This window comes from Natrix helvetica (assembly GCF_964273705.1).
Source record: "Natrix helvetica genome assembly, chromosome: 7".
Lineage (NCBI taxonomy): Eukaryota > Metazoa > Chordata > Lepidosauria > Squamata > Natricidae > Natrix > Natrix helvetica.
This window is the reverse complement of record NC_138558.1, coordinates 52,258,420-52,285,218: the sequence shown is the minus strand read 5'-3', so window position 1 is coordinate 52,285,218 and position 26,799 is coordinate 52,258,420. Positions and strand designations below refer to the sequence as shown.

Genomic DNA, 26,799 nt, shown 5'->3' with positions numbered 1-26,799 from the left:
AGTCATAGTTTAGTAAGTTTCCATTATTGTTAATTCCTGGTATTACCAAAAGAAAACTCAAGGAAAAAGTTCTATACTATTTTTTATAATAATAATGATAACATATACAGGTAATTCCCAAGTTACAACAGTTCACTTAGCGATTGTTTGAAGTAACTACCTAGCCTCCCCAACTACTTATGAACCAGTCCTAAAATTATGAATGTTGCAGCACCATGGCCATAGTTCACACTTACGAATGACAGCAGAGGTGCTGCAACATTTGCCTTGCCTATTCCCCCCAGCCCTCCTCTCGAGACTCACTTACCTTGCAAAGATCTGTCACGGTTTCTTTGCCTGCTTCGTTGCTTCAGACCTTCAGTGCATTCACAGAGAACAGAGGCCTCTGTGCAAGATTAGTAGCGCACAGTGACGTGCGGTGAGGTTTATATCTGGTGAGGCAGCAATTTTTTTAGACTTGTGGACTTCAACTGCCAGAATTCCACAGTCAGGCATGCTCAGTTGCGACCTGCCGCCCTCCACCCTGGGATTCGGCCACGGCACCGCCTGCCAGAGCTGCGGGGAATCCGGGGCGCGCTTGTTGGGCGAGGGCAGTGCAGATGGGGAGCGGACGGAGAGGAGGAAGCCTCTCCCCCCTCCTCGAGTCTAGGGCAGCGAGTCATTCGATAGGAAACTTGCCTCTTGGAAGGAATGACTCGGCTTGGCTCCTGCTTTGTCTCTCCTGCCTCTTCGCTTCTCCGTTCGGTCGTTGGGCGGCAGATCGAAAGCGGGAGCCAAGCTGGGTCATTCCTCCCAAAAGGCAAGTTTCCCATCGAATGACTCGCTGCCCTGATGATGAGAGGTTAGGCTGTGCCTCACTTGCCTCACCTGACTACACGTCACTAGTAGCGCAAAATCTCGTGCTACTGATCTTGTGTAATCTCGCACTACTTTAGGCCTCTGTTCTCTGAGAATTGAGACCTTGAGGCTTGAATGTTTGCAAACAGAGGGAAGACTTGGGTCCTTCAGGCTTTCCCTCTGTTTCCTTGCCGAAGTCTACAGGGAAATTGCATTCCTGGAGGCTTCGGCAACCCTTTGCAAAATGCCTGTCGGCACCAGCGGAGCTTGGGAGGGGCGGACGCATCCCTCCGAAGATCTGTTCCTACCAGCAAAGGCTTTTTACAAAAGGCTGCGGAAGCCTACAGGGATGCAATCCTCAAGCACTTTTCCAAGAGAAAGGAGGCACAGAGGGGGGTGCGAGTCCCTCTGGACTTCCTTTCTCATCACCAAAGGCTTCCTCAAGCACTTTGACAACAACAAAGGCGGCCCGGAAATGTATGTGCATCCCTCCAGGCCTTTTTCGTTGCTGAAGGCCTCCTCAAGTGTCACCAAAGGTCTCCCCAAGTGCTTTGGCAGCACTAAAGGAGGCCTGGAGGGGTGCACACATTTCTCTGGACCTCCTTTTTCATCACCGAAGGCCTCCTCAAGTGCTTTGTCGATGAAAAAGGAGGGAGCAGGCAAAGAAACAGAGAGGCTGGAGAGGAGACAGATCTTCATAAGATAAGTGAGCCGGAATGGCAGGATGCACTTGTGGGGACCCCAGAGGAGGGGAAAAGATATCTCAGTTGATCGGGGGAGGTCTTGGGTGGTCCAAAGCAGGTGGCCTGTTCCATTGCTAGCTTCCTGACTTCCCCATTCTGAGATACCTCGTGTGCAGTTAACAATCCGTGCATTCGATTAGAGAATGCATAGGCAAAAGGAGGAGGTGATTGTGTTCAAGTCACTCCTACGAAACCTTGGGTTACAAATGTAATTGGCAGGTTCCATTACATTTGTAACTCAAGGACTACTGTAATTTTTGCAATATAGCAGAAACAAGGATTTTTTTCTGCAAAAGATTTCACTTTCTTCTCATTTGATCAGTGGTGGGTTTCTACCGGTTCAGAACTGACTGCAAGCCAGGAGCGAACTGGTTCTCTGTTTCTGTAAAAGTGGGTTCGCCCGCCCGCCCGGGGTTATACTGACCTTTATTTCTGCTTCTGAAGCCCAGCTGATCAGTGGCAACAGATTGAATTGCCACCCCTCAGCTGCTTTCCTTGCTCCTTTCCTTGTTTGCAATGCGGAAGTTCAATTTTTGCTAAACTGTGCACGTACGCGCAGCAAAGCGCGCGTGAAGCAAACCAGTTGTTCAGCCGGTAGGAACCCACCCCTGCCTTTGATGGAAATGAACATTGACGGAAGAGCACTTTGTTTCTATGTTTCCAATTTTTTTCTGATAATTAGAAAACAGAATGAAAATTTAATAGTGTTCTTGTGTGTATATGATCCAAAAAATTTAAAATTATAATCATCTAAACCATTCTTGGCATAATTTCAGTTAAATAAGAGGTACAATTTAAATAACTCCTAGTCTAATATATCCCATAAAATCACAATATTAATGCTAGCTGAAGTTTTCTACAACTTATTTTACATATGATTAGGCAGTAAAGCCTAATATGATTATGAATCTTAACTTTGACCACAATTGGAAAAAAATAAAATAGGATTCAAACTCAACTAACATAAAAGATGTACACTATGTAAGATGTTTGGTCTCAAAGGCAGTTCTGGGTTGTACAATTTGCTTTCTTCCTCAGCTTTTCCTTATATTACCTACTGAACATATTCATCCCTTTCAGCTATATTAAGGAGAAGTTGCATATTTTTCTGCATGCTTTTCTACACTAAGAGAATGCATGTATTGCTATTTATAATATGTATTGTTACCTTTTCTTTCAAATATGCTGCAAAGAAAACTTAACAGAAAAAAATTCAAATGCAGCAGGAAATTGGAAACACAAAGAGTAACATCTATAAAATGGTTATGCTGACTTTAGAATTTGGGCAGGCACAAATGGAAACAGTTGAATTAAAAGATATTCTAGTCTTAGGGATGAAGTTTATTAAAAGGTTAGAACAGTAATAATTTGAGCTCAAATACTATTAGAGGTCCAAAAAAGTAACTCTACATTAATAAAAAGTACAGGATTTTTAAAGGGAATGTATTAGGATTAGTAGACCTCAAAAATCTTGGCTAATAACACCAATAGCGGCACATAAGTAGTTCCAATTCAATAAAGTCACACATGCCTTGACTTTTCTGTCTACCGGTACTTTGCTTAAGAGTGAATGATAAACAAGGCACATGTACATTTTCATAATTGCAAAGCAGACGTTGATTTGTTTATTTTTATTCTCAGATATCATAAATGAATTGGACAGCACTTAGAAAAAAGGTATCCCCTCCTAAAAGCAGGATCCAACAGAGAAAGTGCCAACATGTAAAAGAGCCATCTTTAGGTTGTCTCTTTACATTCCAAGAAACTCAATCTCTACAGATCTAAAGTGTGCCAAATGTCAAGTTGCCTATCTGAGGAACCAAAAGGAGGAGGATGAGCAACCGCTTCTTTTGATGGACCAGCAGATGAGAAGATGCAGTTTGCTGGAATGTTTGTTCTGCTGATCCTTATTTTAAATAATTCTCAATAAGATTACAAATAAGGTGAGCAAATAAGATAGGAAATCTTCTTTGCAACAATACAAATCTACTGACATCAGTAAGATGGAGTAGTTTGATTAAAACACATTTCTTAAAACAAAACTGACTCATAAGACAAGGTGGAATAGTCAATTTGTTGATGGCCAGGGTCCACTAAAAAACTCCGTAGTTTTATTCCAAAGCACTTAAAAGGAGAAAAAAAACCTGATTTGGTTAAAACTAGATTAATTACATGAAGTTCTATCATAATATTTCTTAATTTGAAAGAAAAACCATTAAAGAAAAAAATCTATTGTAAATATTCTTTTTTGTATATGGAAAGGAAATGTATAACTTAAGTGAAGTTTTCTAGCTATCAGTGAGGCGCAAGTAAACTGCTTTAATAAGCAAAGATAGTCTGCATCCTCTGACAATGTTTTCAAAATATAGTTGTGGAACAAGTTGTAGTAGTCTCTATCAAATGCACTCTGCTCACGTTCAATCTGTCAATGTTTTCAGCTCACAAGAGACATAGCTGGAATTAATGGCAGCTACAATATGATAAAAGTCATATTTTAGCAGACATTTGAATATCAAACAATGAATCCCAAAGGATTTGAAAGTACATGCTATCATGTTCCATATTTCATTAAAATGTGAGCTACTTTGTCAGAAAATATAAGCATCCCATATATTCTCAGTAAAACTTGTTTTAGCAACTGGAAGTCCTGTGGCCAAGGTCTTTTGTGTCATGAATTCAGATGATGATGGACTGCAGTAAGCAAAAATATAGGTTGCCAATTCTTATAACACTCTATATAAAAGTAAGACTACCATGTTTCCCTGAAAATACAACTTATTCAAAAAGTAAGGCCTAGCCCAATTTTTTGGGGGTAGGCCTAATATAAGTCCTACACCAAAAATAAGCCCTGTTGAAGTGGGTGGGTGTGGCCAGCACAGGAGGCACTTGGCCTCCAGCTTCTTTTGCAGCAACAATCAGCTGCAAAAGTGGCCATCCTTACTGGAGGCGGTAGACTGAGTGACACCTGTGAATCAGCTGTTTCGTGAACCTGCTGCAACTCTTCAAGAAGCTGGCATGGAAGACCACTCGCCCCACCCCCTGCCTTATACTGATACATGGGGGGGGGGAATAGGACCTCTCCCCCCCAAAAAGAAGCCCTAGCTGGTTTTTCAGGGGCCAAAAGAAAGTAAGATCCAGTCTTATTTTGGGGAAAACATAGTAGCACCATGGCCGCAATTTCTTCCTTTTTCCTTCTCTGGATGTTTTATCATCTTGCCAAAGGAAGAGTTCCTGAAAAGGGGTATGCTTGCAACCATTTGGTGAATCATGAATGAGAATCCTTATGACAGCCCATTTAGCAGTAGCATTGTATCTCAGTCTTGTAATCAGTCACTTGCCTCTATATTGTTGGCATTATTCATGAGCAGACATCTAAATGATTCTAACTCCTTGCCAGAAGAGCATCTAGGAAGTCAAGAAGCAAATCAAGACTGGTTGGGCCAGATGGATGGGCCGGTGGCTGGATCAGTAATGGTTACAAGCTTCATTTGACGCAGATGCAAGGGTAGGTGGATACTAGTAGGAAAGATGAGCTAGTTGGACCTTTTCTGGTTGAAGATAGACTCAAAATGAACTCCAAAACCTACTGCCAGTTTTTAGAAGACACTTTCTTCAAGCAGTGGTACAGGAAAAAGTCTGCATCTTTCAAGAAGACCATAATTTTTATGTAGGACATTCATTTCATTTATTAGATTTATAAACCGCCCCCTCTCCCCGAGAGGGACAATGCTCCATCGCATCCATCGAAATACTCCACTGCGTCGCTAGCCAGTAAAGGCCTTAATGATGAAAGAATTATGACATGACCCCTTCCTCACCTGACCTAAACCCTATTGAGAACTTGTGTGTCCTTCTTAACAGGAGATTTATGGTGAAGGAAAACAGTGCACCTCTCTGAAAAGTGTCTGGGAGGCTGTGGTTGATGCTGCACAAAAAGTTGATTATCAACAGATCAAGAAACTGATAGACTCCATGAATGGAAAGCTTATGACTGTTACTGAAAAGAAGTGTGGCTATATTGGTCACTTTTTTTGGAAATGTCAGAAATGTTTATTTGTACATTTTGAGTTGTTTGTTTATTATTCTCACTTTAACATATGCAAATAAACAAGTGAGATGTGCAAATTTTCATTTTTCATTTAGATGCATAATAATTCTGCACACTAATAGTTGCCCAATAATTGTGCAGATATTCTCCTAAGAAAGCCAAAACCCCACTTTTATCTTAATATTCAGGTTTGAGGTTTACTAATATTTTGGATTGACTGAGAGCACTGTAGTTGTTCAATAATAAAATTAATCATCCAAAATATGTGCATAATTATTATGCACAGTGTATAGCTAATGAAAGCACTGAAAACAGCAATCCCCTCTGCAGGATCTGGTTCTAAACTATTAGCAATTGTTTTTAAAAGAGATTTCACTGCTTCAGCAATTATTTCAAAGTCACAGAAATAATTCACTCCATGGCTAAAATCATCCATCATTTCAACTGCAGATTCAGTGAGCAGAGTGAAAAAATGCTACACCAAATTCATATCCATATGGTTCTAGTTGTCACTAAATGCAATCTATAGGTATTCAAAACAGATTTTCTAGTCTCAAGTCTAATCTAATAGCAATACCAAAATTTTCAACACTTGTTTTCAGATATATTATAACATTCATCTTCAACAATATCAAATGAATAACTCAAAGTGATTACCTTGCTGAGTATCCTGTTCTTGTGTTCGATTCACAGTGAGGTCTAGAGGGCTATCTTGTTCTTCCTGAAGTGGATTTTCGGTTTGGTTCATTTGGAAATCTTTACATATCAGACTCATTTCATAGGACGAACCATTTCGATTTTCTTGCAGTTTACTATTTTTTGAAATATATTCAATTGCAAATTGACGGATCATCTTTTTCATTAATTCCTGAGCAACTAGGGGAATGTTAGGATCACAGTTCTGAGGAAGATCTGTGGGAAGAAAAGAGTACCATTCACATACACATTAAACTACAAACTATTCCACGATACCTTTAACAAGACAGAATAGCAAAAGGGACCTTGGAGGTCTTCTGATCCAACCCCCTGCTTAAACAGGAGACCCTATACTATTTCAGACAAATGGCTGTCCTGTCTCTTTGTAAAAGCCTCCTGTGATGGAGCACCCACAACCTCTGAAAATAAGCCATTCCATTGGCTTATTGTTCTCACTGTCAGGAAATTTCTCCTTAATTCTAGGTTGCTTCTCTCCTTGGTTAGTTTCATCCATTGCTTCTTGTCTTGCCTTCTGGTGCTTTGGAAATCAGGTTGACCCCCTCTTCTTTGTGGCAGCCCCTCAAATATTGATACACTGCTATCATGTTGCCCCTACTCCTTCTTTTCGCTACTAGACATATCGAATCCTGCAACCGTTCTTCAGATGTTTTAGCAAGTCTAGGACAAGTCAGTGCAGGCATCTTGGCACGGCCATCTCACCACCACCAAGTTTCCTCTGCCAATTTACTACTGCCAAGTTGTCGCAGGATAACTCAACACAACCAATTCACTATGGGGACAACTCACCATGGGCAGCTGGAGGCAGAGCCAGGCAAGCAGGCGAGTCCTCAGAGCAATGGCTAGGAGCTTCCCACAGAGGGAGAGTTGGCAAGTAGGTGAGAAAGCAGGTGGGCAGAGTGCAAAGCGCAGCTAGGAGCTACCTATTTTCACACCCTCTGTCACTACTGTCATGGGCTATTTGGCAGCAGCAGCACTGTTTGGCCCATTCAGGGGCGATGGGTAAGGTGGGCAGCAGGGAGGCAGTGGAGATTGGACATATCTCGTTTTCACACACCCTCACCACACTGAGTTCAATCGCTTGCTTGAGTTCGCACGGTGGCAGCAGCGAACTGTGTCTCTGCCACCTCCCCTGGTAGCCGTCTTCTCTTAGCCCCATATGTTTGCCCACTTCAGCTTGGGTCTACAATTTTAGTGATACACCGGCATATATTTCATTGAGTCTGAATGATAATTTATTCCATGTGAAAAAGCCAAATTAACATAGATGTAACTGTTTTACTGCATCAAATTCAGAAGAAGCTTCTTTGGATATTTTATTGTTTAATTTTGTTTTGGACAACTGATAGTTCTTTGTGCAAATCTCTATCAATGCATTCTGAATTATTCCTATAATTCCTTTTGTGCTTTTCAGGACCATTCACAAAAAGCACAACAAAAATAACACAAGGGCTAATTTCATCAACAATTAAAGCATTGCATGCCAAAAAGAGCTTACTTTTCAGCCTATCAAGCAACTTGGAATAGAGGAGTCCAATTTAACAACTGTGGAGTCCAACTGAAAAGTTCTTACTATATTAGAAGTGGCTACTTTTTGGAGGGTTATTTTTTCTTGTAAATATACCATCTGAAGTCACAATAGCATTAAATAAATAAAATAACTAGTTTTGCAACCAGTTTTTCTATTTACAATTGTTGCAGTGTCCCACAGCCACCTGATCTCCATTTGCATGCTTCCCAACCAGCTTGTGATAATTAAGTTAATGGAGAACAATTCTAGACATGAAAGTTACCTGGGTGACCTTGGACCAGTCACTGTCTCTCAGCCCAGCCCACCTTACAGGATTGTTATTGTAGGGAAAATAGGAGGAGGAATGAATATTATGTACATTTGCCCTCTTGAGTTACTTAAAAGGTAATAAAGGTGGGATAAAAATCTAACAAAATAAATGAGTAAGGTAAAGAAATTTTAAGTTTGTGTTATGCAATATTTTGTCTACAACTATAGTGACTCGCTTAATGACTAAATGGGAAGTGAGATTGCAAGCCTATTGTGATATTATTTTTTGTTTGCCAACTGCAAAGCTTAGCTCTAGAATTACTGGTCCCTCTTATGACTGCTAAAGAAGGATTACCTGTATATCTTAAATATATCAGTGTCTCCCCAACCATTTGGGTGCCAGGGACCAGTTCAGTAGAGAGGGGCTTTTCCACAGACTGGAAGGGGCATGGTTTTGCATGCTGCCTGCATCCTGTGCAGATAGGGCTTTGTTGTTTGCGTGGACCTGTTTCTGGCACCCCGTGGACTGGTGCCAGTCTGTTGCCCAGGGGTTGGAGATCCCTGGCATAAAGTATAAAAATAAAACTTTTGAACTAAGAATTTGACTTCAGTTATGGCAAATAGGATAATATTACCTGTTTGCCATAAAAATGTAGCTCAAAGTATTTCAACTCAGTTTTAAGTCTTGATATCTTTTCATGATAAAATTGCATTAATTTTATTTATGCTTCTTTATTTAAAATACTTTTCTATTTTTCTCCTACCAAAACATTTTGCAAACTATGAAGAAAACAAACCAGCTGACATCGTAACAGAATGTAAAAAATTACATAGAGTTGGTAAATTAACATAAATTAACCCTATAACTTGACATTTGAAATATAAAATTCCTGGGTAAATACATAGGGTTGTTTTCTGGTGCTAAGAAGAATATAATTTTACACCTTTAACCCTCCAAGGGGAGAGGGTATTAGCATTTGAATTTGAGATGCTTGTTATGCAGGAATAGATATGGAAAATATTCTGTATAATCGATAACTAAAAGCCCTATAAATATTCTATGTCCTTTTCCTAATGATTTATACAGATTTGGTTTTATTTTTTTTAACCCCATAATCTTGTTCTATGAAATTAATTCCAAAGGTATTTATATATAAAAAAGAAAACCACAAGAATCTAACCAGCCCACTTCTAATAGTGCATGCAGTTTGCAATGAAATTTAAATACTCTTCTGAGTATTTATGTCCATAAATTACCTTTAGTTTTTTAAAAACATGTAAAGTAGAAACTATTAAGAAGAAACTGTCAATTTTAAAATGGAGCTTTTAAAAATTCAGCTAATTTAATGTTGCTTGACTTAACAACTCAAGCTCAATAAAGGACCCTGCCTCTCAAAGTTAAAAGAGAAACAAGTTTATATACCAAACCAGGTTTGCAGACAGAATACTAATTTCATATTTCCTCACCTTTGAACACTAATCATTACCCCACAAAAATGAATCTTTTTCTTTGTGGGATAATTTAAAACAACTGCCTGAAAACTGGATGCATGCTTCCTGCAAGTATTCTGTGAGGTAGGAAAACAGATGTCTTGCAAATTTTCCTTCACTGCACTCCAAAATATTGTGTGCAGCACATGAGCATGGAAAGATGTAGAATATTATATTAAACTAGTGCTCAGTTTAAATTACTTGAAATGTTACAAGATTTTTAAAAATTGGGAAATAAATCAGTTTTTCTCTCTTTAAACATTAATTTCCTCATAAACTAAATGCATACCAACAACTCAGCTAGGGAAAAGCTATTTCAACTGCAGAACTTAAGTTACAGAACTTAAACTAGAGCTGGAGAAGAAGTTTTTTTTTTTTTTTAAGTTACATTTTATGTAGAATTCTGCTGAGCACTATATATCACAATATAAAGTTAAGTCTTACCTTCCTTACGAAAGAGTGCATTTAGGTAACTCTCTGCTTGGCACTCAATTTTATCAGTGTTGGACTGGCCCTGAGATGACAACTCCTCTGTAGCTGTTGACTGCAAAGAACCAAGAACCACTGTAGGATCCTAAAATGAATTTAAAAAACCCAATGTTCTAAGTAAAAGTCAATCTTAATAGAGGTGAGCAAGAAAAAAGTTCCATAATATTATATATTTATCAATGTTTTATATAGCATAATAATTTAACTAACATTGGAAATTTGGACAAGATGTGTGTCAAAGAGTTAAAAGATCATATACTTACGCTGACTATTTCTTTATGCAAATTACAAAAGGAACATTTTTCATCCATAGACCAGTCAGTCACTTCTTCTGGTTCACAGTCTGGAGATGAGGAGCAAAGGAAGAGAGAGGATGACAAAAATTAAATATCATTCCAACACCTAAATTGTAACCACAACTTCAAATTTGCTCCCCTGCCAAAAATGAGCCAAGCAAATGTTTTAGATCAGTGTTGGCGAATCTTTGGGAACCAAGTGCCCAAACTGCACGTGCACGCATGCCCAAACTGAAAGGTGCACGCACGTGAACTTAGACATGCATGGACATGCATGCACGAACATGCACAAATGTGTACATGTGCGTACATGCACATGCGTGGACATGCACACAGGTGCAGAAGTGACTCAAAGACCAGCTGGCTGGTGGAAGGCGGGGCATCCCAACACCAGCAGCACAGCATAGCTCATAAGATAAACTATGACACACTGAAAGAACTAAGAACTATCATTCCATGTGCTAACACAAATGCAAGGTCCTCTGTACACCATCTTACTGTTACTGTAAATTGATTTATTTCACTTTTCTATGCTTAGTAAATAATAGATTTTTTTTCATTGTCATTAAGATCTTATTTCCTTTTCCAACCTTAGTAGGAAGGTTTTAGGACTTCTCAATTATCCTAGATTATTTTTTCTATAAATTTGCTTTTTGGTGGATTCTGCATATATATTGCTTGAAAAATAACTGCCTTGACAGAAGCTATCTAGCTATTTGATTCCTGAGAATGGGTAATGATCTACTAACTTTGACTAATGCTCTGGTTCTCCATCACAAATCTCTCCATATACTAATAACATACATGTTTAGGTTTTTTTAAAAAACAACAACAACACTGTCAGAAATGCTGTGAAAAAACGTTCCTGGTGTACCAGATTAACTCTTTCTAGAAAATAAAGAACCTTTATTAAATTGAACTGAACTGAAGGCTGCCCATCATCAAGTATATGATTCTGACTAACAAATCTTACAATTACCATATTTTTCAGAGTATAAGACGCACCAGAGTATAAGATGCACCAAGGTTTTGAAGAGGCAAATAAAAAAAAAGTATTTGCACTCTGCAAACCTCCCAAAAACGGCCCGTTTTTCACGAAAATTGGCCCATTTTTTACCCCCCAAAAGGCATAAATAGCCTTTAGGGGGCTTGCAGAGTGCTCGGGGTGGGGGGGGACACGAGCAAAAAAACATCCCGTTTTTCATTTTAAAAAGGGCATAGATAGCCTTTAGAAAGCTTATAGAGTGTTCCTGGGGGCTGGGGTAAAATTGAACAAAAAACGGGCCATTTTTGCTCATTTCTGCTGTCCCCAGCCCCAGGAGCTCTCTAAAAGCTTCCTACAAGTTATGCATGGCCATTTTGGTGAATGGGGTGGGGTTTCAGGAGGCAAAAAATGCTGTATTCAGTGTATAAGACACACACAGATTTTTTAATGTACAGTGAATATATTACTATGGGATTACACGTTTAAAAGTGTCTCCCATCCCAATAAAGTACTGTTGCATCTTGTAACTTAAATGATCTTTTCACTGACAATATTGGCTTAGGTTGTCTTTATTACTTTTTTATATTGACATCTCCAATGATTCTTGATAGTTAATAGTGCTAACATCAAAAAGTCAACATTTGACTATTAGAATTATCCACCTCCTCCTTTAAAGGTGCTCCCCTTCCATTCAATTCAATCCTTTAAAACAGGGGTCCCCAACTCCCAGTCTGTGGACCGGTACCAGGCTGGAGCATGCCAGAAACAAGGTTGCGTAAACAAGCAAAGCCCCATCGGTGGGATGCACGCAGCACATGAAACCATACCCCCTCCGGTCCATGAAAAAAAACCTCTCTCCATGGAACCGGTCCCAGATGGCCAAAAGGCTGGGGGCTGCTGCTTTAAAATACCTAAGCTGAAGAATCATTACTTCACAGATAATTGCTGAACAATGATTAATTTTATAGGAATATCCAGAATTTCAGCTAGGTCAACTGGCATGGCCATAGAAGTCTCAGCTTCTATAAGAGAACAACTGCAGGTTGAATTAATATTCAAACATTAAACAGTGCTTAATTTTAATTGTGATTGTTGAAACAAGCTGCTCCATAAATTATAACTTGAATTTTGGTTGATCATGTTCTGATGGCAGAATAAGCTGGGGACTCTCTCTCAGCTCAACCTATTTCACAAAGTTGCTATTATGAGAAAAACAGATGGAGTAGTTTTATGTATCCCATCTGGAGCTCCTGAATTAAAGGTAGTATAGAACTGTAATAAAAAAATTAATAAAAACTGAAGTAGAAATTTAAAAACTCCCATGTGTTGAAGTAAAGGAGCATATAGGTAAAAGGTTATACTGCAACAGAAATAACTTTTAACTAACCATTTTACTGATTGCAGTAATTCTAAGGTACATACTAAAACCAAAGGAATTAATTACAGTCTATTTCAAAAACTATTATTTTTTTTTAAAAACCAAACAGATACAGTGGTTAAGAAATTTATGGTGCAGTATCACACTAGCAAATCTCATATATGTCCATTAGTATGACCTTAATTATGAAAACATAAATGTCATTGTATAATTAGTTCTGATGGAATCTGTATGATACATTTGCTATTTTAAGTATTTATGATACTAAGCATTATGCCAAATCTCAAAACTGCAAGTTGAACACGACATATTTATATCTTTCCAACATAAATCATCTGAAATGTGTACCTGTCTCATTTCGGATTCACACACGTTAAATAAATATGTGTGTACAGTTAAGCAAATTACATCTTTACAGTTTTATTTTAAATTACAATATGTCACTGCAGATTAATGAAACAGATAAGTAGTAAACAAAATGGTAATTAAGAACAATTTTAAGCATTTATCAGACATAAAATGTGATAACAATGATGAACAGGTCTTGGTGGATATTTAAAAGTCAGCAAATTTAATGCTAAACATATTTTTATGCATAAAGCACTTTATAACTTTGAAGATTTTGTTGAAAAAGATGCTATAACAAATATAGACCTCATTTTCAACAATACAATACAATAGTAGAGTTGGAAGGGACCTTGGAGGTCTTCTAGTCCAACCCCCTGCCTAGGCAGGAAACAAAATATACATAACTGAAAATTAGCCTGCACACATAGGAATACTGTCCTTTCATCCCCCCCCCCCGCCCCCAGGACCTTTTCTTTTATATTCTTACAATGGAAGCAAACAAAAGGTTAAGATTTCCCACTGAGGTACAGTGGGATTCAAGCTCTTGTCTCAACACTTAACTCAAAAATAATCTCTGTTATATCAGCTATTTTTTGAATTAATCCAAACTGAAAAATTATTTTGCATAGTTATGTGGAAATAAGTTCCTCTGTACAGGTAGTCCTCGAGTTATAACAGTTCACTTAGTGATGATTCAAATTTACGCCACCACCCACAAAAGTACTTATGACAGTTTTGAAGTTATGACTGTTGCAGCACCACTGCAGTTGTTCACCCTGACAACCGATTGCAGAGATGCTGCAACAATCCCCCTGCCTATTCCCCCTCCCCCATCCCATCACTGATTGCTCACTTACATTTCGAAATGTGCAGTCAGGGCCATGTGGCAGAAAAGTGGCTGTCTTCTTATATACCTTTCTGTCCCCTTTGCAAAAGGCTTTTGGTGCGAAGAACAGAAGCCTTAGAGGGCACGATCTTGTGCTCCTTCAGCCCCCCCCCCCCCCCCGTCCTCCACACCAAAAGCTTTTGCAAAGGGGACAGAAACCTTTCAAAGTGTAATCTCGGGCTCCTTCAGGCCTCATGTGAACTTAATGATCTATGCATTTGATTAACGAATGCATTGGGTAAAGCAGGGAGGAGTTACATTCATTTAATTTGATCCAATTAACAAATTCTAAGGTTACGAATGTAATTGACAGGCTCTATTATTTTCTAGGATTACCTGTATTCTGTGAGGGAGATGAGCAGTTGTAAAATTTGATGAATAAATAATAAAATAAATAAAAAATTAACAAGATTGATTAGACATATGGAAGATTACCCAGGCCAAATGCTTCTTCCTAGTTTCTACAGGAGACTTTAAAAATGAAAGCTGAATTTAAAATGCTGCTTATTAACATGTTTGCAAAATATCATATTTAAAAGAAACAATAAAGTCTGTGTTTAAATTACTCTCCCAAACTTCTAAAAAGTTTGACATTATTTTCTGATGTCATCTATACAGCCCAGATTGCATAACTTCCATGAGTTTATGGCAAACGTAAGATTTAAAAAAATGGATTTCTGGTTTTCTCTCTTAAACAGAATTTTACATCAGTGTCTACCATTTCAGACTCCAAACTGGAGATCACACGTATAAAATGTTCCATTTGAAGTATTCCTTTTCTGTTTGTCATTTTTCCTACTTTAATTTTTAGTATATTTCTATTATCAATTCTGCTCAGTGACCACAATAAATTCTTTTTTAAAGCATAATTGTGTGTTTGTCCTTCCTTTAAGATCCTTTTTTTTTCTGAATTTAAATGAAAATTATAATTACAAACTCGTGCAAGAGTCTTTAATTTTAATTGACTATGTCAAAGTCTCTGGTTAGCCCGCGTCTCTTTTCAATAGACAGGCCTCCATTTAGTTATTTACTCATCAAATTTCTAAGCCTCCTGATACTTCCTGACAATTCTGGACAGGTTCACAACTAAAAATAAATAGAAAACAGTATCACAGAAGAACAGAACAGGAGTCAACCACAGGGAATAAATTAAAAAGAACATCTGCTCCATCCTCCAATTGAGATTGGCCAACCATTCACTAACCCAAGGCCTGGGGGATGAGCCAAAATTTAAAGGCCATTTAAACATGGGTAGCTATACAAGTATCCAGGGAGACCCTGTTTCAGATGGCAGGTGCAGCAATAGGGAAGGGTGGTTTCCTGGGTCCTGGTTGTTTAATTAATATAATCCAAAACAAGCCAACTCTGTTGGATTGTATGGAATGGTCAGACTCTATGGGAGACAGATGAGCATTTTGATAACTATGTCTTCTGCCATATATGGTTTTAAACGTAATACAAGAACCCTGAATTCCACTGGAATCTGATTATGACTTGTGGACTTCAACTCCCAGAATTCCTGAGCCAGCATCAATTTCAGCTTCAATTTTAGAGTTGAAGTCCAAAAGTTGTCAAAGTTCTAAGTAATAGCCCCACAGAAAGCAGAACTCCGAGACAGGTTCCTCAAAGAAAAGTTTTATTGGAGATATCATATTGGCACAAACTGGTGAAAATAACTCTGAAAGTTCCTGCGGTTTTCACCTGATTAAAAAGGTGAAAGTTCCCCCTTTCCTCAAACAATCAGTCACACTGTCCAATGAAGGTGCTGGCTGGTTACCTGGTTACTTCACCCCTCCTTCTCCAGCCACCTGTTGGAATGTCCTTGGTTCCCACAGAAAACTATTTTGTTTTAGCTACAAAACCCCCATCTAATTATGTTCCCCCTCCCTATCCCCTCTTCGCATTGTGGCAACCCCGAAAACTCCAAAATGGCCCCCGTCAGGTTTGCTTTAGAGTTGACACAAGTCATAAAAGAGCCATAGTTCACTACCCCCGAGTTAGCTAATCTAACTCCACATTCTGCCCCATACATCCCTGCGACCAATTCGCTCGCACAGAGAGGGGCTCCTCCAGGTGCCTTCCGCTAGACAATGTCGTGGGGCGGCGCCTAGGAGTAGAGCCTTCTCTGTGGCGGGCCCAGCCCTGTGGAATGACCTCCCTCCGGATATTAGGAATACCTCTGACCTCCGCTCCTTCCGTATTAAGCTTAAGACTCACCTATTCCAAGCAGCTGGCCTGGCTCAACTTTGATCTAACCATATCGCTCCTGACGGGTTTTTAACTGGGTATTTTAATTACATTTAATTTCTAGGGGTTTTATATATTGTATTTTAATTGTTTTTATCAATCGACCTCCTCCTTGTGTATGTTTCAGTGTATGTCTTTGCTATATGTTTGTTTTGTTTACATATTTATTTCGTATGTTTCGTTGTACGCCGCCCCGAGTCCTTCGGGAGAGGGTGCGGCTAAGAAATAAATATATTATTATTATTATTATTATTATTATTATTATTATTATTATTATTATTATTATTATTATTATTATTATTATTATTATTATTACACATTCAGATAGAGGAAAATAATCCTGGCAAAACTAAAAAGATTTTAGATTTTATTTGTCTACGTTAAAAGAACTATCATAGTTACCCATCTAAAGATCAGGTATCTCTCATAAAAATATCATGGGAGTCATAAAATCATGAGGCATGTTTATCAATTGGCTTTTAATATTCTCTAAAATCACACGTCTGCAGTAATCCAAGAGCACCTATATCTATTTTGGCAAGAAGATCCTTGGATTGTGGAAGAAAACATATACCACCAGAACCACTATCCTGACACTTATCATTCTGGTGACAGCTGATGGGATACTTGAGATGAAAGAACCTCAATCCTCCTTATTAACTGCAACATAAAACAAAAATAAAACAAAATCACACACTAGCACTAGCACTGAAAGGTTAAATATGTGCTTCTCTGAACTGCCTCTGAGCATCATCTTTACCATACACCACTAATGATCAAGATGATACTGTCTGGGAAACTGTATATCCCAGGGAAATATAAATATCTACTGAGAATTCTAAAGTTTCAGCCACCCCCAAAATGTCTTGTCTGATTCTACTGACTCTGGGTAGCTAAATCAGTTCTCATTAAAGAATTGTCCTGTTATGTTCCAAAGAAATGGCATTCTTTTACCAAAAAAAGAAATAAATTATATTGCAGGGCATATTAAACAAGAGCAAATTGATATGAAATCATTGTACTTTTCGGGTTTAATCACTTTCTACACAATTCAATGCTATTACTATATTTCATTTTCTAAGATTCCTAATGAAAGGCATAAGAGTTAAAGTATTCCAAATGCTAAAGATTATTCTAGATTGACTTAATTAATTCAAGGACTTTATAGATTAAAAATCTAACTGCATGTTTGCCGTTTTAAGCAATAACTTTGAAAGAAAGTGAACATGAACCAATGTTAAATTGTAATATTTACATTAAAATGATCCAGTAAGATTTCTCAATGCTAAAAATGTTTTAAACATTTAACCGACAATTAAGATGTTAGTTTTTAAAATAGTTATTATTTACCTTCAAATAAACTGAGGTCTCTTCGTAGCCTTGGTCCATAAAGCCCTTCTAAAATACTTTCAAAGCCTAACAAAAAACAAAAATTAAACATTTTACTGTACAGTATATCAAATAGTTTCACAAATGTAGCAGCTGAAAATCCCTGCATAAGCACATTGTTACAGAAAAGGAAATGTTTCTGGATAGTTCTTGGAAGTTCTTGGTTTACGATCACAATTTCAGTTGCTAAGTGAGACATTTGTTAACTGAGTTTTATCCCATTTTACCACCTTTCTCGAATCACTACAGTTGTTAAGTTAGTAACATGGTTGCTAAGTGAATCTGACTTCCCCATTGTCTTTGCTAGGCATACAGACAAGACCCCTAGCCAATCCCATTCGGTTTGAGCAAGTGGATAGGACGCTAATTGGAGGGGCCCCTGCCAAACTAATTACCGACTTGGTAAAGTTGCAGATAGAGCACCACTATGAATTCCTCAGATTCATCGTAGCTCCAAAAATGCATGAATCAATTATCTTGGGGCTTGCGTGGCTGGACAAGAGGACAATTACCATAAAGTGGGAGGACGGTGTTCGAAAAATGATTATAAGGTTTGGGCTGCTACTACCTGTGAAGCCAGAGGGACACCTGGGGACTATCGAACCCAATAAAGCAGAAAGCCCAGAACCTGCAGCCCCTGCAGCAGACACAAAACCCCAACAGCAAGTGCCAACAGAGTACTGGGACCTGACAGGGGTTTTCAGTGAGGAAGATTGTAACAATCTACCCCCTCATCGGCCCACCGATTGTGCGATAGAGTTCTTTCCTCGAGCCCTCCTATCGAAGCCAAAAATGGACTCCATGATTCCTAAAGAGATGGCAGAATTAAGGAAGTACATTGACATCAATTTGAAGCAGGGCTTTATTGAACCAGCTAAGTCAGAAGAAGCAGCCCCCGTGCTCTTCAAAGAGAAGAAAGAGGGCGGAGTGAGGCTTTCTTGGATTTGCCAACTTCTATAGGCAATTCATCTCGGTTTTTGCAGAAGTTGCCCTGCCATTGACTGAACTGTTAAAAACCGGGCCTCCCCCAACAAAGCCAAAGGCAAACCAACGCATTGGGTGGACAATGGACTTCAAAAAGCATTTGAGAAAATAAAACGGCTCTTTGCCCAAGAGCCCATACTGCAACACTCCGACCCAGAACAGCAATTCATAATCCAGACAGATGCCAGTGATGTGGCTGTAGCGGCAGTGCTGTTGCAAAAGAACAAAGAAGGGCACCATTTGCGTGCGCTTATGCCTCCAAAAAACTCACCGCTACTGAAAGGAGATGGGCCATTTGGGAGAAAGAAGCCTATGCGGTCAGGTGGACCCTACTCACTTAGAGACATTTCCTGGAAGGGGGGGGATGTGCCATTTGAAGTCTGGACTGACCATAAAAACCTTGAAGACCTCAAAAGCCCCCCAAAACTAATCCCAAAGCAAATTCGCTGGGCACAATGCTTCTGAAAGTTCAAATTTGAACTGAAGCACATCCCCGCAGGGAACAACTTGCTGACAGATGCCTTATCAAGAAAACCGCAACCCTTCCCACCAAAAGGTGGCCCAAGTCACCACTAGAGGCCAGACTAACCAGCCGCCTACCCTCAGCCAAGACAAGCTGACTGCAGCAATGAAATCGGCGCTGTTGGCAGACCCCTGGCTCAATGACAACAAGGACATCCGGATGATGACAGATGGCTTAGCCTGGAAAGGATCCAAACTGTACGTTCCTGCGAACTTGGGGCTGGAAGTACTACAGCGAAGCCACGCAGCAAAGTTAGGAGGCCACTTTGGATTCCTAAAAACGCTCCACCTCATCAGGCATCAATTTTGGTGGCCAAAAATGAAAGCTGAAGTGGAAGACTATGTAAAAAGCTGTGCCACTTGCGCAACCATGAAAATACAGCCAGGATTACTGCAACGGATGGGCAACCCCAGCCGACAATGGGAAGAGATCGCAATGAACTTCATTGTCAAGCTCCCAGACAGCAGCGGTAATAAAGTAATTTGGACAGTCATTGACTTATTTTCCAAGCAAACCCATTTCATTGCTTGCTCAGGACTACCATCTGCAAAGAAGCTAGCAAAAATGTTTGTTAAACACATTTACCGCCTGCACGGAGTACCCAGGAGGATCATCTAAGACCGTGAAGTTCAGTTCACTGCCAAGTTCTGAAGAGAGGTCCATTGGGTCCACACAAGGACTTAGCTTGGCTTTTCATCCGAGCACAAACGGGGCAGCGGAAAAAGCCAATGTGATGGTGGAACAATACATCCGTTGTTATGTGGATTACCAGCAAGACAACTGGTCGGATTTGCTACCTTTCGCCGAAGTCACGTTCAACAACGCTGTCCAAAGCAGCACTGGATTAACTCCTTTTCAAGTTACCAGTGGCATGGAATTTGTTCCCATGCCTGAACTGCCCAGAAAACCCCCTCTTCCATGCCTCTGTCTGAATGGGTGGACGCTCTTAAAAAGGGGTGAGAAAATACTAAAAAAGCTCTGGCGGAAGCAGCAGAAGAGTACAAGAAACAAGCTGATAAACACCACTCTTGCCAACACCCCTTCCATGTGGGGGATAAAGTTTTCTTGTCTACCAAATACATAAAGTTAAGAATGCCTAGCAAGAAATTAGGCCCAAAATTTCTAGGTCCATTCCCAATAGTGAAAATAATTAACCCAGTTACGGTTCACGTCAGTCTGCCCAGAATTCTAGGGAAAATTCACCCAGTCTTTCATTGCAGCTTACTGAAGCCAGTGATTGGGTCCAGCCTATGACCGTCCACCCAACCTCCCCCTCCTCCAGTAGTGATAGAAGGAGAAAAACACTACGAAGTGAAGAAAATTTTACACTCTAGGTTGTATAGAGGTTGTTTGCAATATTTAGTGCATTGGAAGGGGTACCCTTTATCCGAAGCTACTTGGGTAAAAGTTGGAATGTAAAAGCTGATAAGTTAGTAAAACAATTCCATGATAAGTTTCCTGATAAGCCAAAGGGTCCCCCTGCAGGGGGGGGGGGGGAGAGATGTAGTTAGTTCTGCCTGTTAACCCCTACATTATTCTCTTTTCAAGGAAACACTTTTCTTCTGAGGAGAGGCCGCGTGTCAGACCTGCAGCCATATTCCTTTTGGATCTTTGGCCTGCCACATTTTCTATTATTTTACTATGCCTTTTCTATTGTGGGAAAATGGGAGGAGAGATGGTAGAGAGTTAAATACTATGTAGCCAAAATAAAATTCCTTTCTAGAAAGCTAAGGTCATCCTTTGTCTCTGCACCTCTGCACCTGACTGGAACTGGATGGGTGGGACTGTCAGCATGGCAGTGGAAGATTGGACCATGTGATGGACTTTTGGGTGTGGGGGCAAGATCTTAAACTTTCAACTGGGTCGAGAAAACCGGGAAGCTTTCAGATTCAGGTTTTCCCAGATGTGCCAACATGGCTCTCTTAATAAATTGGAACTTTGAGCAATACTTTGCCTTGGACTGATTTAATTTTGGATGCTATTTGGAACCCTGACAAGGAAACTGTTTCCTGCAAAGTTTCTCCTCTGCACTTTGACATGCAGCAGCATCATCCTCTGCCTCCTGTGGGGGCCAGGCAAGGCTGGGAGGGGGGGAATCCAGAGGTCTCCACTGGAGGAAAACAAGACCAGGGCGAGTGTCAAAGTCTCTTCCACCCGAGGAGCCTCACTGTCCCTCTCAATACATGCTGAGGACCGTCAGAGGGCAACGCGGGCTAAACAGAGGCCTAGGCAGTGGATAGCAAGCGCCCAGCCTGGCCCTCAAACTTCCAGAGCACCAGGACCCTGCAGCCCGGCCCTGCCTGCCCAAGGGGTGCCCAGTCGCGGTTACCTCCTCCTCGAGGCTACTGCTACTATGCTTGCTCTCCTTGGCCAGGATGCTCATGATGAGTGCGAGGGCAAAAGAGCGTGGGTCAGAGGGAGGCTCACTCCCTCTATATGCAAGGACACTCAGCTTTGTAAGCAAAGAATTCCCAGCAATAGGATGGGAGACCACCGGAAAAGACCACAACGGGATGGTGACATGGCAGCAGGGCTGCTGGTGGCCAAGTGCTAAGACAGGACTTCCCTCAGACCCTCCCTCCAAGTCATTCCAATCTCCCTCCCTCCCTCCCTCTTATTCCCATCTCCTTCCTTCCTTCCGTCTTTTGTGTGTAGAAAGAGATGATGGGAGGGGGAGAGGGCAGCAGGAGGCCAGGAAGCCCCCTAGGACAGGAGACCGACAGAAAGCTCAGAAGAAGGGGACATGGGGAGGACAAGAGGGTGGCAGCAATGCTGTTGGCCATGGCTTTCCCATATGGGAGTGGGGTGGGAGCCGTCTCAGTGAAAGGGAAGCCCTTGTGGGCTGCGGGTCCAGTGGGTGAGGCTGGGCCGGGAAATAAGCCATGGAGGCATTGGAGGGTCTTATTTTCTTTTTACCCACAAAATATGGCTTGGGACTTATTATGATGGGAGGGTTTATTGTTTTGGGGTTGCCGGGTGGTTGCTCTCTTGCGAGCGGGCTCCCAAAGAGCCGGGCACAGCCTCATGGGCGAATGGCTGTGTTGCGCTGTCGCAGTAGTGCAACGCAGCAGCGCAACACAGCAGCCATGAAGCGACCACACTCATGAGCAGCCACCCGACAAACCCCCTTTCCAGCTGGGCACAACGCCATTCACTGACCTTGGGGTAGCGCCAAGCCGCATGAGCGCCTGTTTGCCACCGCCCAGCTCCCACAGCTTGGCGCCTTCCAAATGGCAGTGAATGGTAGTCTGCACGGCTGGAGAGGGGGGTTGCACGAGCAGCTGTTCCACTCTCGCTCACAGGCTTCCCAGCCTCAAAATGCCCTGGCCCAGCTCTCTCTGCAGAACCAGGGAACCTTTGCTGCCGCTGCATGGCTTTTTCTGTGGCTTCCAAACCGAGTCTTCCGGCAGTGGCCACTCTGGGCGTATGCTCCATGGTTGTACGCTCTGCCGGCAGCTGGCCCACAACCATAGAGCATACGCCCAGAGTGGCCACTGCCAGAAGACTCGGTTTGGAAGCTGCAGAAAAAGCCATGCAACTGCAGCAGAAGTTCCCTGGCTCTGCAGGGAGAGCCGGGCAAGGGCATCATGAGGCTGGGAGGCACATGAGTGAGAGCAGAACAGCCGCTCACGAAACCCATCTCCAGCCGTGCAGAGCGCCATTCACTGCCATTTCGAAGGCGCCAAACCGCGGGAACTGGGCGTTGAACATGCGCTCATGCGGCTTCGCAATACCCGTCAGTGAATGGCGCTGTGCCCAGCTGAAAAGGTTTGTCGGGTGGCTGCTCATGAGTGTGGTCATTTCATGGCTGCTGTGTTGCGCTGCTGTGACAGCGCAACACAGCCATTCGCCCATGAGGCTGTGCCCGGCTCTTTGGGAGCCCACTCGCAAGAGAGCAGCCACCCGGCAACTCCCCTCTTCAGCTGGGCACAGAGCCGCTTACCAATCTAGCGGTATCCCGAAGCTGCTAAGCAGCGCGATCATGTTTGCCTCCCCCCGGTTCCCGCGGCTTGGCACCTTCGGGATACTGCTAGGTTGGTGAGCGGCGCTCTGCCTCGCTGGAAGTCGAGGGTTGTCCAGGGGGCTTATTTGCGGGGGCCGGCTTATATTTTTGCCCACCAGAAAAATGTGGCATGGCCTTATTATCAGGACATGTCGTAATTTCGGGGAAATACAGTAATATTATATAAAAGTATCTCTGTTCTGATTACATTGAATTACACATGACTTATTAATAACAGCCTCTTAAAATTTGTTATAAAAATTTGCAAACTTGTGTAATTGATAGATACTGAGGAAATGGTAATACAATTAGTGACATATAAACCAGAAATGCAGATGTCCAGCATCTTTTTTATGCTCTTCTACCTGCAAAGCACTCTAAACCTTTGACTTAATGTCAAAGAATTTGCCTTTTTTATAGAATCATCTTTGAGGGCGTCACTTAAGAATAAACTGAGCACCTTGTGGCTTGCAAAAAGAGGAAGTGTTATGTTAGATTAGTATTAGAAAACCCTTGGTTCAACTCACTGGGCAACTCTGGACCTTTGACTATTTTTCTCAGTCCAACTACTTTACATAATAGTGTGAGGAAAAATCAAACAACTGAGTACTTCGAATAATACCTGGAAAGGCTGGATGTAAATTTAATAGATACATTTTGCATCAAATCAGCCACTGCGGTTATCCAACAAACTTCTAATAACAAATCATGACATAAAAATATTATATTTGGTAACAGAAGTCCTGAATAATTCCTACAGATTCCAATGAAGCCCTAAATAAACCTGCTGCCTCATAGAATTTTGCATTGGTGTGTAATTTAAAATACAGTTAAAACCTCTGAAAGATGATCACCTAAGGGACTCAATGAAAGTGGTCAACATACTGAACAACTGTATTGATATTTACATATACCTGATTTTATTTCATTTTACAGCTTTTATTAAAGAATGTCATACAGAAACATGGATAGTGAAAACATAAAAATCATTCATACAATACTGCACCATACAAAATCAATATTTACATATGTATTGTTTTCTCCCATTTTAATCATCCTTTTTGAAAAAAAGAGTCAATTTTAGTCTATTTCGTATTCTTGTTATGAAGGTAAGTGGAGAAAGCACTCACAACGCTTGCTATATCACTCAGCATACCTGGGCATTTTCCCAGGGCAAATGACTTTTAACTGCATTATCAAATGACTGGCATCCTCTTCTTTCAGAATATCTATAATTTCTGTGTCCTCCTTGCTAAATTCTTTTGCTTCATCAGTTGGTTCCAGCACTTTTCTGCTGGGTTGTACCTTGGGTTAGTACTGAATGGAAAATTGCTTCCGAGTCAGGATTATGGTTAGGATTTTGCTTCTGCAAATGGACTATAGGTTTGTATTTTAGCAATGACTCACTGCAGAAGCTGGGCTTGGTAATGCATTTTGAATGTTTTGATTATGCCTTGGTCAAGAGGTTGAATTTTTGATGTAATGTTAGGAGGCAAAAAATCCAGTGTCACATTTGAAATATGATTTCTCTACACTGAATTTCATTTGTTAGATAGGTACCCCAATGCTTAGTTCCCTCTATGTAGATGCAGTTCCATTAGGGATTACATGTTGAGTGTGATTTGTCAGCCAGTTACAAACCATCTGGTGGTGACACTGTCTATCCCACATTTTTCTAGTTTACCAAGAAGTAGGTTATGGTCTACTTTGTCAAATGCTTTACTGAAATCCAAATATACTATGTACAAAACTTATTGCTGGTCCACTAATTAAGTCATTTTGTCAAAGAATGAAATGATTTGTTTGGCATGTTTTTGACAAACCTGCGTTGGTTTCTGGTTATAACTTTGCCTGTTTCTTGGTGTTTGCAAATCTGTTGCCTGATTATCTTTTCCAAGATCTTCCCAGGTATTAATGTCAAGCTGATTGGTCTGTAGCTTATTGGATCTGTTTTTAAGATGTGGACCTCATCAGCTATTTTCCCCCGGTGCTCCAGTATCTTTGAAAGATATGATTCAATGGTTCTGAGACAACCTCTGCCAGCTCCTTCAGCACTCTGGGATGTAATCTATCTGGTCCTGGTGATTTGAACTCATCTACAGTAAACAGATGCTTTATTACCATTTTCTTGCCTATTTTAATTTGAATTCCTAATCTACTTTTTATGGTTCTGTCTTTGGTAGTTTGGGTTATTTTTTCTTTTTATGTGAAGATAGATGTAAAGAAAGAATTTAGCAGCTTTGCTCTCCCCTGCTGCCCATCACTTCCTTGCCAACTTCTCCCATTAGTGGATCAATTGTTTCTTTGACTTTTTTCTTCTTTTTTGTTGAAAGAAATTATTATCTCTTTTATTCATTAAACATGAAACTCAGTCAACTGACCATTCAAAAACACATCACAATTACTGTTGACTGGTGCTACCAGTGGGTTGCTGCCAGTGTCCTAGGTATCAACCAAGTACCTTCTTAAGATGTACGATGTTTTTGCAGTTCAGCTGGTGTTATTGCAGGAAGCTGCAGTTTCTTGAGGTGTTTTATAAAATTCTTGGACATGGTACCAAATGCCCCGATGACAATGGGTATCACTGTTTTAAAAACATTTTAAAATGTATTATTGTTGTTGTTGTTGTTGTTATTATACTACGATTCTATCACAATGGCCAGTTGTTTCGCCGGATTTGGCATTGATTACTAGTCGGGCCCCACCCAGGGGCCTAGGACGTCATAACGTATTTTCGTAATATACGTGCAGATCCAAACAGTGCAGCTTTTTGCATTTGACTGATGGTGATTTTGTCAAGTTTTAACTGTTTTAAATGTAATTCCAGTGCTTTTGGAATAGCACCCAGTGTGCCAATTACCACTGGAATTACCACTGCTGATTGTGCCATAATCGTTGAATTTCAATTTTTAAGTCCTGGTATTTCGCGACTTTTTCATGTTCCTTCTCCTCGACCCTGCTATCACCTGGTATTGCGATGTCTATGATTGTAACCTTATTTTTCTCAACCAGTCTGGTGTGTTATGCGCTAGTATTTTGTCTGTTTGTATACGAAAATCCCACAGGATCTTGACCATCTGATTTTCGGTGACTTTTTCAGGCTTATGTTCCCACCAGTTTGTTGTTGTTTTAATATTATAATTTTTGCACAAATTTCAGTGGATCATTTGTGCTACTGAATTGTGCCGCAATTTATAATCAGTCTGGGCGATTTTTTTACAGCAGCTGAGTATGTGGTCAACAGTTTCATCAACTTCTTTGCAGAGTCTGCATTTGGCATCATCAGAGGATTTTTCGATTTTGGCCTTAATGGCATTTGTTCGGATAGCTTGTTCTTGCGCAGCCAGGATTAGTGACTCTGTTTCTTTCTTTAATGTACCTGTTGTTAACCATAACCAAGTTTTTTCACTGTCCACTTTATCTTTTATTTTTTCCAGAAATTGACCATGTAATGCTTTGTTCTGCCAACTCTCCATTCTTGATTTTATCACATCTTTTCTGTATTCTTGTTTCGTCTGTTGTTGTTGTTATTGTTGTTATTTTTATTATTATTATTAATACTTTATCCATTAAACATGAAACTCTGACAACTGAACATTCAAAAATGCATTACAAATACCAGTGACTGGTGTTAATGGTTGATACGGTTTGCTGCCAG

The 26,799-nt window shown here is 40.5% G+C and overlaps 1 protein-coding gene across 8 annotated transcripts in view; it reads right to left on the bottom strand.

Moving 5' to 3' along the window:
* LCORL (ligand dependent nuclear receptor corepressor like) overlaps positions 1-26,799 on the bottom strand; it is a 111,035-nt gene that overhangs the window by 42,446 nt on the left and 41,790 nt on the right. For 6 of the 8 annotated variants that reach the window (XM_081960263.1, XM_081960267.1, XM_081960269.1 and 3 more), the window contains exons 2-5: positions 17,593-17,658; positions 10,366-10,445; positions 10,058-10,187; positions 6,286-6,540 (exon numbers count right to left, since the gene is read on the bottom strand). In XM_081960263.1, the coding sequence (XP_081816389.1) occupies positions 6,286-6,540; positions 10,058-10,187; positions 10,366-10,445; positions 17,593-17,658 (531 nt within the window). Of the gene's footprint in view, positions 1-6,285; positions 6,541-10,057; positions 10,188-10,365; positions 10,446-16,644; positions 16,903-17,592; positions 17,659-26,799 lie in introns of all 8 variants that reach the window. The other 2 variants (XM_081960265.1, XM_081960266.1) reach the window with 1 other exon arrangement.